The sequence below is a fragment of the Capra hircus genome, chromosome 6 (assembly GCF_001704415.2).
Source record: "Capra hircus breed San Clemente chromosome 6, ASM170441v1, whole genome shotgun sequence".
In the NCBI taxonomy this organism is placed as follows: domain Eukaryota; kingdom Metazoa; phylum Chordata; class Mammalia; order Artiodactyla; family Bovidae; genus Capra; species Capra hircus.
Window position 1 is genome coordinate 17,864,366 of NC_030813.1, and position 14,209 is coordinate 17,878,574.

The window sequence follows — 14,209 nt, forward strand, 5'->3', positions numbered from 1 at the left end:
CTGGGTACACCCCTTCAGAGCTCCACAGGCCTCAGCAGCCTGCCTCATTCATTCACATTTCCTGCTTAGATACCTCAGGGTATTTGATAGTGTAGGACTACATTTCTGCTTCTGAATTTTATTCCTCACCTCTGAATTTGAAGCACACATTTGGCCTAAGCCACTTGTGCAGGAATTTCTCTATGACACTCGCTGCTTGCTGATACAGCAGCTTGTTTTCTTCCATTTTGCTAACATGTTTTGGGCACAGTCGTAGGGGACTGTATCATGCCTGCTATAAGTCAGGATGGTGCCTCATTCTCTTTTGTCAGTACGTGACTTAAAGGTCCATGTGTAAGTCTGGTTTGGCTTTTGAAGTGTAAGGCAGATGGGCTTCTGGGAGAGGTTTTCCTTTCTAAAGAGAATCAGGCTTAGGACAAAAAGTTATCTTTTTCCATCCTGCCTTTTCCTCTTGCTTTGGATGTGATCATGTATAGGTTCAGTGTTTGGAGCTCTGGTAGCCATTTTGTAACCGTGAGAATCCATGAGAATCCATGAGAATCTTACACTGTTTGAGTTTCTGATCAACCCTCGAGTCCTCTGTATCCACATTTCTTACTCAAAGACCTAATGCGTGTTTGAGTTATAGAAGACGCTTCTAGTTGAGTCTTATCTTGTGTGTGGCCAGAAGCATCTGATAATTTAACATGTATAGACCTCTTTTTCTGGTAAGCAGGAACATGTTTAACTGAGGACTTGCTGAGACCTGCTCATTTATTTTTGTTTCCGAAATAATTTATATCAGAAGCTCATGTTAATAAATAATTTTTTGGCACTGTTGAAGGGTCTTATCGTGAAATTATCATTCATAATCAGAGACTTTATGTTACATCTGTTTTGCATTCTTCCTTGTGGGGCCAAACATTTTAAATCATTTAGAGAATTTGTTGCATAATGAGTGATTGCAACTTTTGTTTAAAGTAGCTGGGAGCCAGTTATTTGCCTTAAATCAAGCAAAAAAGATGGTAGGGTGTTATTTTGTTTACTTTTCCATTTTAGACTAAAGCAAATAAACAACAGATTGAGGGCCTTCCTTTATAGTTCTTACTCACTCTTTTCCGGAAGCCAGTAACAAGTCATCTACTTGTGTGTACAAATCATAATTCAAGGGAGAGAAAAGAGGAAATTCTTTTTTTCCTTTTACTTAGGATTCCTTTTTAACCTCTTCCTCCTCCTTCCCTCATCATAGTAGAAGAACTCTGATTACCCTGTGTGGGCTGTCCTGCGCACATTGATATGATCAGTTTTGGTGTTTCTAACCCATTCTGTAGCTGGAAGGATTGGAAAATCACTAATACCCATGTGATTGCAAGGTGTCACGGTTCCAGGTGGCAGGTTCTTTGAACCATTGATGATTGACCACTATCTTGGAAAGAATAAATTTCACTTAAGCCTATTAAGAGCCAAGTTAATGTTTATTATACACAGTGGAGTCCTGCTGGGTTACGAAGGGAAACATTGACATAATTCCTTTCTAGCTAGTGTGTGCTAGCACAGTGCTTAATAAATCTGAAAAAGCCTTGTATTGAACCAGCCCGTATTTTAAATGAATTGGTAGAAACAGTAGGTAGATATCTTAGGCAAAGTTGGGAATGATAGATATATGAGGAAGCTGAGGCGCAAGCAGATCGCCTGCCTCTGAAGGCACTGCCACAAGGCAGTGAGCAGGAGATGCTACGATCTGAGGTTGGGTGACGGAGCCTCTGTCAGCTGGGTCAGGGCACACTCAGATGAGGCTGTGAGCGTTATCTGACAAAGTGAGTATTTAAAGACGGGTGGTCAAGGTTAAGGGAGCTGCCAAGGAATGATGAGGCATCTGGGGACTAGCAATTTGGGGGTAGTATTACCATTCCTGACATTGTTTCTTAAGTGGGATAAGAGAAGGCTGGTGCTGTGGGGAGGGGCAGCGGGCAGGAGATGGTTGTCGGGGTGTGGGCACGGCTGCGGTCACCATGCTGGGGTTAGATGTTTTCTCCTCCATCCTCTGCTTGACTGTTGGGGTCTGCCTTGGGGAGGTAGGAGTGCAGCCCTCCCCTTGCCCCTGGACACACATGTGCACACACACATGTACACGCACACAGACATGCTCAGGAGGAGACAGGGACTAGAGGGGAAGGTGAACGCAGAGCAGACAGTACAGGGTCTATTTGGCAAAAAGCTTTATATTCAACATTACGTTTCACGTTAATTTGAAAGCACTTTTAAGAAAGAAAACGTGCTGCCATGTTTTGGGTATGAGAGTCCCTGTTTGTGAAAAATTCTAGTCTATTCATATTTACTCAAGTGGCCTATCTCTGTCTTGTGGATTTTTTTTTTTATTCTCTCTTGAGCAGTTCAAGTAAAAGACTGGTGATTTATGACAGGCCTGAGGGAGGTGGGGCATCAAACTCGTTTTTTGTTTGTTTGTTTCCAACTTTCTTAAAAAATCCCCCACAGAGGTAAACATAGAGCGCCCTCACCTTTCCCCTCTCCCCCGCCAGCCTGGCACTGTTCTCAGGACTCTTGTTCAGCTACTGCATTGATCTGAGGGAAATCAGAATTGCCTGTAGTTACAGTTTGGGGGTAAAATGGCAGAGAGTAGAGCTTGCCTAGGACTGGAAGAGAAGACTTATTAATTAGTGCTGTATGTAGGACAGTTTTCAGAGAAGTTGAAAGGAAGCAAGCAGGAAGATGTTGTAATTCTGGGTTTAGTGGTTGGGATGCAGTCCAGGACTCTGCCTGTGGGCTGGGCAGCAAAGCGCACTTCTGAGAAATGTGGGGGAAAGAGTTTGGAGTACTCCCCTGCTGACCAGTCCATTAGTGGCTCACAGCAGCCCTGCTGGGAACCTGCTGCCATCCCTGGACCCTTTGCTGAGGAACTGCAGCGCAGGGGCCCGGCCCAGTTTTCAGTATGCCGCATTGTGTTCCAGGGCCGTGATGCTCGGTCAGGCAGCCTGTGTCCTTCCTGTATCCAGGGGGTCGGGGTCCACCCTCCTTCCACCACCAGGAAACACTCCTGGTGCCATTCCTTCCCCATCACATGTCAGTGCATCCTCAGAAGAAGCTTCCCCACTGTCTTCTTCTCCTTCCACCTGCTGCAGGGAAGGGATCAGACTATATTTAACATGATGTGTTGGCTCCTGGATGGTATTGAATGCAGAGGAGAAGGAGAGAAGCTGTACTGTGGGGCTCTTCCTTACTTAGGCATGAAATATAGATGTCTAGGGAGCTGGGCCTGCTTTTGGCTTGAGATATGTGGGTAATAGTGAAGGTGGAGAAATTGAGGGGGTGGGAGCGGTAATGAGCAATATCTATTGAAATGTTTTTAGTAATAAGTCTCTGTAACTGATGAGTTGGAAGGTCAGGACTTAGAGATGCAGCTAACAGAAGCCATCTGTATGCACATGGTAATTGAATCCAGGCAGAGGGGTAAGTTTCCTGAATGAGTCTGTAAAGAAAGAATGTCATAGGACCCAGCAGTGAACCTTATGGTTCTGAGAGGACTACAAGATGTCAGAAACAGGTGATTAGACTAAAATGGGCCAAGCAGGGTATAAAATGTCATACGCATTTGATCACATCTGTGTAAAAATGTATGCGTAAGGAGAAAAACTAGGAGACTGCAAAAAACCAAAACCAATTATATTAAGATCATGCATTTGGGTTGGTTTTTTCTCTCCAAATTTTCTTCAGTATTTCATTTGTATGTATGTGTTAGTCATTTGTGTCTGACTGTTTGCGACCTCTTGGACTGTAGCCTGCCAGGCTCCTCTGTTCATGAAATTCTCCAGGCAAGAATACTGGAGTGGCTACCCATTCCCTTTTCCAGGGGATCTTTCTGACCCAAGGATTGAACCTGGGTCTCCCATGTTGCGAGGGTAGCACCTGTCTTCACTGTTGCCATGTGGTTATGGTGTACGGGTGTTGGTTGTGATCAGTCATAGGAGCCTGCCTGTGTGCTGGGGGAGGAACACATTGAGTGAGCAGAGACAATGGAAGCCTGGAGGATGGTTTATTTTATATGGAAAATGTGGGGCACATGTTTCTCTGCAGCAGCCTTCTGGTTTTGCTGTCTCTCCACTCCACCCCCTGACTCTCACCCACATCAACCCTGCACAGTCTACTAGGCCAGTTCTCTCTGGAATATGGCTGATAAATGCACAACCTCTGTTTGGAATGCAGTATCCTTCCTAACCTGTGTTTCAGAATTCTACGTGATACCACATGCTAGGTTTCATATCCATCTTTGACAAAATCAATAATTCTATGTCCTCAGACACATCTGCCTTCCTGCTTCCACACTTTTGATCTCACCAGGTGGCTTGGCTGCAGTGTTTTCACTTCCATCACCCAAATTTCATTTGTCTTTGAGAGGTCAGTAAATTACAGCCTGCAGGCCAGATCTGGCCTACTGCTGGTTCTTATAAATAAAGTTTTATTGGGAAATATGCACACTCACTCGTTTATGCATTGTCTCTGACTGTTGTTGCATTACTCGTGCAGAGTTGAGTAGTTGCAGCAGAAACCCCATAGCCTTTAAAGCATAAAATATTCCCTCCAGCTCTTGAAGGAAAAAGTTTGCTTTTGTGCACATCATCAACAACTTCACAGTGTACTTTCTATAAGCCAAAATAATAGAATTCGTGGTCCTTTCCCAGAAATGAAGGCAGAGGCTTAGAAAGAGATGGAAATCATAATATTCTTGCCTAGAGAATACCACTAACAGAAGAGCCTGGCAGGCTACAGTCCATGCGGTCACAGAGAATTGGACATGACTCAGCAATTAACACATGCACACACACACACATCCCAGGAATGAGGACAGAGGGCTAGAAAGAAATGGAAATCATTAATGTTAATATTAAGCTTCAGTCATTTTGTAGGTAATGTCCCATTTTCAAACACAGTTGAAACTCTGATCTTTGGTAAAGCATTCAGTCTTAAACTAAGCCATAAGGAGTTATAAGTGAAAAGGTAAATATTTTATACCAGTTATGGTGTGACAACAGGGAATTCACTGTCCTCTAGGAAATGGGGATGAGAATGTGAAAAATTATTGAGAGTTGCTGTAAGTATCAGTGGGCCAAGGTCCATAGTAGCCCATTATTCTTTTTCCATCCTTGTTGGAAAATTGATGGAGGAAAATTTAATAGTGATGCATGTTGGGTTATGTTAGTTGGGACAATACCTTGGGAATGTAAGCTTCCAATGGATCAGTTACTCCTGTTACATTGTTCATCCATGTAAGTTCTCTAGTGGAGAAACCAGATGGTAGGGATGAAAATGCAGTCTGCAGCTACAGACAGTTAAAACCATTTGGGTAATTCATTGATAAATAGTTATAAGGGATTGAAAAGACTGGAAGTTTAGGAAAAGCCTGGTAATACTGGGGAGAAAAAAATGGGCAGACCAAATGATTACTGCATTTCTGAATGGACCTGATAATAAGGAAATAATTCTACCCGGAGGAAATTTTGTCAGTAAAATCCTTTATACGCTGCTAATGTAAACTTTTAAGAAGTCATTCATCTTACCTTTATCTGTTAAATGTCCATGTGGAGCTAGATTAATTCTTTTTGGAAAGGAAGCCTAGGTAGGTGAATTATTAGAACCTGTGAAATATGTGTATTTGAGACAGAATTTATTTTTTATGTTTCCTTTTGCACATCCTGTCATGTAAATAATCTTGCAAAATGGCCATCTTATAGAATGAGATTTGCCCTGACTGAAGTCTAGGAATGTAGTCATCACACACCTGAGATGTATTACCCAGGGGTCCTGCACACCTGCTCCTCATTAAGGACAGCGCCGGCTAAGGACAGCGCCGGCTGCATGTCCCAGCGCAGAGCTAACGCACCCTCGTCTTTAAACACTCACTGGGGTGTTCGTCTGGAATAGACCTGGAGCTGCCAGTAGAACAGTGGGTTCAATTTCCCTGCCAGGAACTTTTGGATAGGGTGCTTTTCTGTTTTTTTTTTTTTTTTTTTTTTTTTTTTAAGAATGAATTGTCTTAAGGAACTTAGATTTATTAAGTGACTGCAGTGTGCATCTCACCGTGCTGGGTACTTTATATTCTCTTCATAACAGTAACTTTAGTATCACCCCAAGATGTCAGAAGTGAAATGAAGACCTTAAAGACCACAGTCTATACTTAAAAACTGGTAGACTTGTGATTTGAAACTGTAAATGTCCTGTTCCAAAACAATGCTTCATCCATGTGTATCTTCCCTTCTAAAAATTTTTAGAGAAAATTTCAAATATATGCTGCTTATATTTGTAAGTAGATGTATTAGGCTTCCTTGGTGGCTCAGACGGTAAGAATCTGAAGTAACACTTTAAAGTAACTCTTTACTTTTGTAATAGTATGAATGAGGCCCCGTATACCTCCAACCCAAATTCAATTGTACCAACTCTTGACTAATCTTGTTTCACTTACGCTGCTGCTTACCCTACTGCATTCCTGCATGTTATTCTGAAGCACATCTCAGCCCTCAAGTCATTTCCGTCTAAATATTTCAGAAAGTATTTCTTAAAAGTTAGGACTTTAAAAGCAGAGCCATGATATCACTGTTGCACCTAAATGATAATAGTTTATTAATACTATCAAATAGGTTTCCCCGATGGCTCAGCAGTAGAGAATCTGCCTGCAGTGCACGAGGTGCAGGAGACCCGGGTTCAATCACTGGGGCAGTTAGATCCCCTGGAGGAGGGCATGGCAACCCGCTCCAGTATTCTTGCCTGGAAAATCCCATGGACAGAGGAGCCGGGTGGGCTACAGCCTGTGGGGTCACACAGAGTCAGACACGACGGAGTGACTGAGAACCCACACAATACTATTAAATATCTAGTCAGTGTTTGTATTTCTGATCATTTCATAGTAGTTACGTTTCTTGTTTTTATAGTTTGATTTAGGATCTAAGTAAAATTCACACATTGTAGTCAGTTCATATGTTTCCCATCATAATTTTTTACTTCATTTTTTAACATTTTGCTTTGAAATAATTTTTAAAATCTACAGAAAAATTGTAATAGTACCAAGAGCTCCTATATGTTTTACCCAGATGCCATAATTGACATTATGTTTACTTGCCTTTTCATTCTCACTTTCTTTGAAAGTTGCAGACACAGTGTCTCATTGCTCCTTAGTTATTTCCGCATGTATTTACTGAAAATAAGGACAGTCTCCTGCCTGACCTCAGTGTGCTCGTCGAACAGAGAAAAATACACTGGTATGAGACAGTCCAGCCTGGGTCCTGCACTCACATCACGCCATTGTTCCAGTTGGTTCTTTATCACAGAGCCAACAATGACAGCTGAAGTCTTCTCTTTGCCACCTTTCAGTGTGCTTCTGGACGTCAGTCGTGCCTTTAGTCTGCCTCATCAGAGCAGCCACTTGGTCTTTGCTGTGTCTTTCACAGACGTGGCGTTTCTGAAGAGTACCTGTTATTTACTTACTTGACTGTCTCTCAGTTTTGGTTCATCTGCTGTTTCCTCATGATTAGGTTCTAGTTACACATTTTGTCAGGAATCCCATAGGGCGCAAGGCTGAATCATTGGCACATCATATTTTGTGGCTCACAGTTTTGATTTGTCCTCTTACAGATGAGCTTAACTTTTTAAAAACTTAACTTTCAGCGTTAAAGGTCATGTTTACCAGGTTTTTCCTGCTGTAAAGTTAACAAGTTCTTTTGTACATACTAACAAGTATTTTGGGGGGCAGATTTTGAGACTCGATAAATATCCCGTTGTTATCAAATTTTTATCTGTTAGTTTTTAGCACGCTGCAAACAAGGTGATTTTTCTAATGCTATCATTCTGGTTACATTTGTTAGTTGATCTTCTATACTGTAAGTTAGAGTTTCCACTTCTTCATTGTTTTTTTTCCATTTATTTTATTCTTTCTGGGTTCATAGACTCTTTCACTCAGTGGTTTTGAAACCATGAAGTATTTACTTTGATGTTTAGCTTGTCCTAGGTTGGCTTCTGGGGCTGTGTCCCTTGACATGTCCTGGTTGCTGTATCCTTTGACATGTCTTCATCCTTCTCTGAGCACTTTTTTTCTTTATGGTACAAAAGACATTCCATCTCATGTTGTGCTATCCATGCCTGCCCCAGAATTGGCCATTTCTGCCAACAAACCCTGGTTTATTGAAATATAGGGTAGTATTTAGGTTGCAAAATTTGGGCTTTAGTTTTGCTCTTTGCCACTGGGTAGTCACTGCTTGTAGGACCTTTCAGTGGACAGAACCAAAAAATAAGCATGTATACTCACAGAAGTTTATATCTGTTCCTGAATACATCTGTCCATACAGCTGAAAACCATGAGGCTGGTCATCCTGTTATTTTCAACCCTAATCCAATACCACATGGTCTTTTCTAGCCTTTCTTCCTTTTGGTTCTTTTGCCTTTTCTCTCCTACAGTCAGAATCCTGGCTCCCATCATCTTCCATGGATTTACTTACTTGCCGTTCCTCCATGTGCGGTGCAGTCTCCCAGTCAGACGAGCTGTCTCCTCAGCCCTGGCCCCACTGACCCCACTCAGGCAGGCATCTCCTTGGCCCAGGTGCCGCAGGCTTGTGCTGGCCCAGAGTGCTCTTAGTCTCTTTCCTCCCCGTGGTCCAAGCCTGAGCTACTTGCCCCCAACCTCCCCATCGGTGCAGTAACACATCAGTAGGATTCCTTAATGGCTAGAAAGTGTCTCTGTTGTTCTTCAAGGCTGTTTACAAAGAATGGGTAAAGGGAAGGGAAGAGAGGGGAGAGAACTAAACTTGCTGATGAGATCGAGTCCAGAATCAGAATGCAGGTTACATGGAACAGTGGTAGTGCGTGTGTTCAGGAGACATTCTTTGTTGTTTTTTGGAAAGGCTGGAGTATGATAGAAAATTAGGAAGTAAGATTCACTCTTGGTCTTGGGCAAGGGGAGTTCTGTATAATGGCTAAAAGGGATGTTTTGAAATCTTTTGATATCTATAATTTGAAGTGTTTTCAGAAGGACAGAAAAACTGTGATATCACCCCTCCTCCTGTTTCCTTAAAGCAGGATAATTTTAGATAAGTAAGTAAAGTCTTTCAGTCTTGTCCGACTCTTTGCAATCCCATGGACAGTTGCCTACCAGGCCGCTCTGTCCATGGGATTCTCCAGGCAAGGGTACTAGAGTGGGTTGCCATTTCCTTCTCCAGGGGATCTTCCTGACCCAGGGATCGAACTCGGGTCTCCAACATTGCAGGCAGATGCTTTACCATCTAAACCATCAGGGAAGCCCATTAATTTTAGATACTCACGTATTTGTATCAAGATTTCTTTTTTGTACCTTATGTCTTGCTAGCTATTTCTTTGGTGTAAACCAGCCTTGTTCATTTATAAAAGGTAACTTGAGAACTTCATAGCATAGTGATGATGCTCTCAATCTTGTAACGTCACAGGATGTGTCCCCAGAAACCTCCTGGTCAACTAGGTGCCATAGTTTTCTTTCTGTGCTTTTTGTTGCTGTGATAGAAGAGGGTTAGAACTGAGAATAGACTGGGGATATTATTACAATTCAGCTTAAAATTATTAGGGAAGGGAAAGATGTTCTTCTTTGAGTCTAGGTTAGATTGACATTGCATGATGACTTATCAGATATAATGAGGGCACCAAACACAGAGCTCCTCTTACTGGGTTGTTACTCTGTTCTATAAAATTACTCTATGAACCCAAAGAGCCATGCCTTCTGAGAAAGGTCTCCTGACAGCAAGAGCCCCATGTAGGAGTGAAGCCAGGGTTGTAAGCAGAAGATACATAGTCAACCACTTTAATTTATTCAGCACTTTTCAACATTTGAGTAATAGCAATGGTCCTTGTAAGGGATATTGTTGTTGCATGGCTCAATGATAAAGAATCCAGCTGCATTGTGGGAGACCTGGGTTCGCTCCCTGGGTTGGGAAGATTCCCCTGGAGGAGGGCATAGCAACCCACTCCAGTATTCAGGCCTGGAGAATCCTGGACAGAGGAGCCTGGACGGGCTACAGTTCACAGGGTCACAAAGAGTCAGACATGACTGAGCGACTTAGCACACAAATTATAATCTAAAATCTAGACCTGTCATCACAAAACAACTGGATAGCATTGCAGTCAATTAGAGTAATCAGTATAAATGAACTTATTTAGATAGAAAGTAAATTTTCTAACCCCTCCACTTCTCTGTCTTTCTTTAATAAAGGACCGTCTTAGATCTGATGACAGGGTTGACCTGATGGGTTATTAAGGCATAGACTGAGAATTTATATGCTTTGCAGGCCATTGACCTGAGGTGTGTTCGGGCCAGACAGTCTGATTTTCATCCTCAGGTTGCCCATGAATGCAGAAAATAATTGTTGAAAGTCCAGTACTATTATGTGACACATCCTCAGGCTTGTAAGATGTGTAAAGTAATAGTTACTGTATCAGGCTGCCTTGAAGTAAGTGGTCAGCACAGTACATGCTTTTCCCCCAGTTTCTGATTCTGAGCATACGTTTGCTTAATCCTGAGCATCAAGCTTCAAGAAGAATTGCTTATCTTTTGGAAGGTAACATTAGAAACGTGCTGTTCTTAACTCTGAAATTCTCTTTCAGATGCTGTCTTTGCCTTTCAACTGCGCAACCCAGTACACAATGGCCATGCTCTGTTAATGCAGGACACCCACAGGCAGCTTCTGGAGAGGGGCTACCGGCGCCCTGTCCTTCTCCTTCACCCGCTTGGGGGCTGGACAAAGGATGATGACGTCCCTCTGATGTGGCGGATGAAACAGCACGCTGCAGTGCTGGAGGAAGGAGTCCTGAATCCTGAAACCACAGTGGTGGCCATCTTCCCGTCTCCCATGATGTATGCTGGACCAACTGAGGTAGATGGCTTTTAAGATTTGCTCTGCAGCAGTGTTGAAACCACTGTGACTCACACAGCAGGTAGCCACAACAAACTTATCTTTGGATACTTCCTCCGATCATAGATCTGTTCTGAACATGAGGCTGGAGAACTCACCTGCTCTGTTGGGGATGCGCTCTAGAGGTGGCCCTCAGGAGGCAGTCTTGTTAGGAATTGGGAAGGCAGGGAGGGGTGCTCTTGGTCTTATTATGGTTTGTGGTCCCAGCTGTGAAGGAGGGAAAGTTCCTTGCAGACACAGGGCTGGGCAGCCTTGAGCATGTATGACACAGGCTCTTGTCTGGCCCTTATTACGCAGATCTGACAGCAGGCATCTTATCCCTTTAACAAAGTTCTAAGTCACTCTTCCCAGGGGACAGAATCGGCCTGACTTTTGCTCCTGGTATTTGAGTGGGAAGAAAAGGATGGTATCTTTAAAGAAAACATTCTTCATCTGTTCTCTATTGAAGGACTAATAGAGTCAGGAAATAAAATTGCTTCTTGATTTTGGGTGGAGTAGAGTTCTAGAGTTCTACTTAGCAGTCAAAAGAAAAGTTTTGAGATCTTTTTATAACCGTATATAATGAAGACGACTTAGGTTTTTGCTTCAAGGTGGAGTTGGCTTTCAAAAAATATTTGTTTGAATAAATGGATAAGTTAAGGAATGTCCTGAAAAACAGTGTGTAAAAAATTCCTAGCCAGCTTCCTATTGAAAGTTTAAGATAAAGAATGGAATGCACATGATTATTGCATTCTTTTCCATTCCCACCTTGAAGGGAGATGAATTTACTTATTAGATATATTTGGGAGGCAAACCGTTTTAGAAGGATAAAAACAATTTAGTTGTAGATACTCTGTGATAGCTTCCTTAAAAAAAATTTTTTTTAAGGAAATTAAACATGTTTGGCTGTTCCTTGGGATCAAGCCTAAAAATTTTTATTGGAGCTCAGTTGTGGGGTTGTATGCTGTTGATCTAAGAAATACTGACAGAAAATTACAGTAACAGCAAGCTAAAAGTTTACAGGGTATTTAATTCTTCTCTTGGATCAGCCTGAATAATATATTAGAAGACATGGGGTAGAATTCCTCATAATCTTCCCTCTTTGTTGGTATAAAATATTCATAAGAATTGGGTGCTGAAAGCTGTTTTAGTTTCCCAGAGATCACCGTGTCTTTAGTTCTTACGTCTTTTTTTTTTCTCTATTTGTTAATATTTTATTTATGATTTTTGCATCTGTATTTTCTAAGATATTATTTATTTTTAGAGTTTATTTTCCATTGGAGGATAATTGCCGTATTATACTGTGTTGGTTTCTGCCATCCATCAACATGTATCAGTCACAGGTACATGCACCTCCCCTCTCTCCTGAGTTACTTTGGAAATAAAGTAACAATTTTGTTCCAGTAGTTTCCACTTTTTTGGTGCTGTCTTCATCACCATCATTTTAAGGGAATCATTTGGAATGAAGTTCTCCAGAATTACCAGGTGAGCAGTTTTCAATGTAGGAGTGATACAGATGAGTTTAGGGGTCAGGGCTGAGTTTATCAATAGCTTCATTAAGAGCCCGTGAGGAAAATGAAAGAATTTATCTTGGCCTATTGAGGACATATTTTGTCCCATTGGTGATTCTGATTCCTGTCTAAAAGAGAAGGTATGACATTTTATTACCTAAATAAACTAAAAACTGCTTTAGAGAAGGTGGCAACGAGGGGATAGACAAATAATAAAAACAGAAGAGAGAGCACCACACAGGGTCAAACATGCTGTTTGTCTGCATTCAAAAGGCTTTTACGTCCTGTCATTTCAGAGCCAGGTGTGTCTCTTGAGGAAAATTCAGAGATCAAGGTACCCTTGGGGTGCCTGCATTTTGGCTTTCCTCAGAGTCTTCCTTCTTGCAAGGCAAAGCTGACGAGGTGAGCTGGCTGCAGCAAGCCCTCCCGCAGCCTCAGATTGGACTCCTGTTGCTCCGCCTGAGAGCGTGGTCTGGTTAAAACAGCATAGGCTCTTGGACCATTCTTGGCCTGGTCTGCCACCTAGCCTTAGGTTCGACTTCTCTGAGCTACGTTTTAAGTGCACAGAAAAGGGTAATTTAAGGCATGCACAAGGAGGTGGGACTAAATATTCTTTAAGGTTCTGTCTCATTCTCCTTATTTGCTTACTTGCTTTTAACTTCATATTGAACTATAATATACCTAGGAGAAAGTGCACATTTCCCAGGTATACAATTAAATGAATTTTTCCCGTTTGAACAGTCGTGTGACCAGCACCCAGACAGGTGAAAAGACTGTTACCAGCACCCTTGACAATCTGCATCCTGCCCTCTCCTCTCTGCCCCCCAGCACCCCCCGCACCATCCTCCCCACAGTAGTCATCACCGTTCTCACTTCTCACAGTGTAGATCCCATGAGCTCGTTGGAAATTCTGGGAAGCAGACTCTAAGAGCGAGATGAGCCTTCAGGAGGATCGCTCTTGGGAGCGGCACAGAAGAAAGAGAAAGGCAGGGAGCAGAGTTGGGCTAGAGGAGAAGCTGAACTGCAGTTTGGTCTTGTGGAAGGCTGAGTTGATCCTGGATGGGCTTCTGGAAAGGCCCTTCAAAGATGCTTTCAGTTCCACAAAAAAGTAGTCACTTAAACCTCTGTGTTGACCAATGGTTGGCTGTCCAGGGAGGGGCCCCCTGCCTTTGACTGCTGCTGCTTCTTTCTGCAGGGGCAATTTCTAAAGAGGGCTGACAACCTGCTGGGTGTGTGCTGGCAGCCCTCCTCAAAGTGGGGAAGCAATCCTTCTTCCCTTGGGGGACCTGGGCACCTAGTCCAGCCTTTTCTCATGCTTTTATAACTGAAATCACACCGTGCATACTCGGGCATTTGGCTTCTTTCCCTTTGTATATGTTGGAGAGACTCACCTTACTGTTCTGTGTAGCTAGTTGTGGTTGGTCTCTCTCTGTACCATGGAGTATCCTATCGTGTGACTGCACCCAGTACTGTGGATGGGCGTCTCAGTTTCCAGTTGTTTGCTATTAAGAATAGTACTGGCATGAAGATTTCAGTGCGTAACTTTTCATGGGCATTTCTGTTGGTTTAATACCTAGAATTCTAGATATTCTAGGGGTGAGCCTTTGTTCAGCTTTTCTAGATGTTGCCAACCAATTTTCTAATGTGATTGTACCATTTTACTGATACATTCTCATCAGCAATGTGTTTCTTCAGCTAAACTTGGTTACTTTTTTCATTTGAGCCATTTTGGTCCCCTGGCTCTATGTAACCAAGTGTCCTGTATATACTTTTCTATTTCTTCCGTTCAGTTGCTCAGTTGTG

General features: G+C 42.6%; 1 protein-coding gene across 2 annotated transcripts in view; it reads left to right on the forward strand.

Annotated features, from left to right (window-relative positions):
- Positions 1-14,209, forward strand: part of PAPSS1 (3'-phosphoadenosine 5'-phosphosulfate synthase 1) — a 113,699-nt gene that overhangs the window by 61,974 nt on the left and 37,516 nt on the right. For both annotated transcript variants that reach the window (XM_005681330.3, XM_018049236.1), the window contains exon 10: positions 10,609-10,877. In XM_005681330.3, coding sequence (XP_005681387.2) covers positions 10,609-10,877 — 269 coding nt within the window. The remainder of the gene's footprint in view (positions 1-10,608; positions 10,878-14,209) is intronic.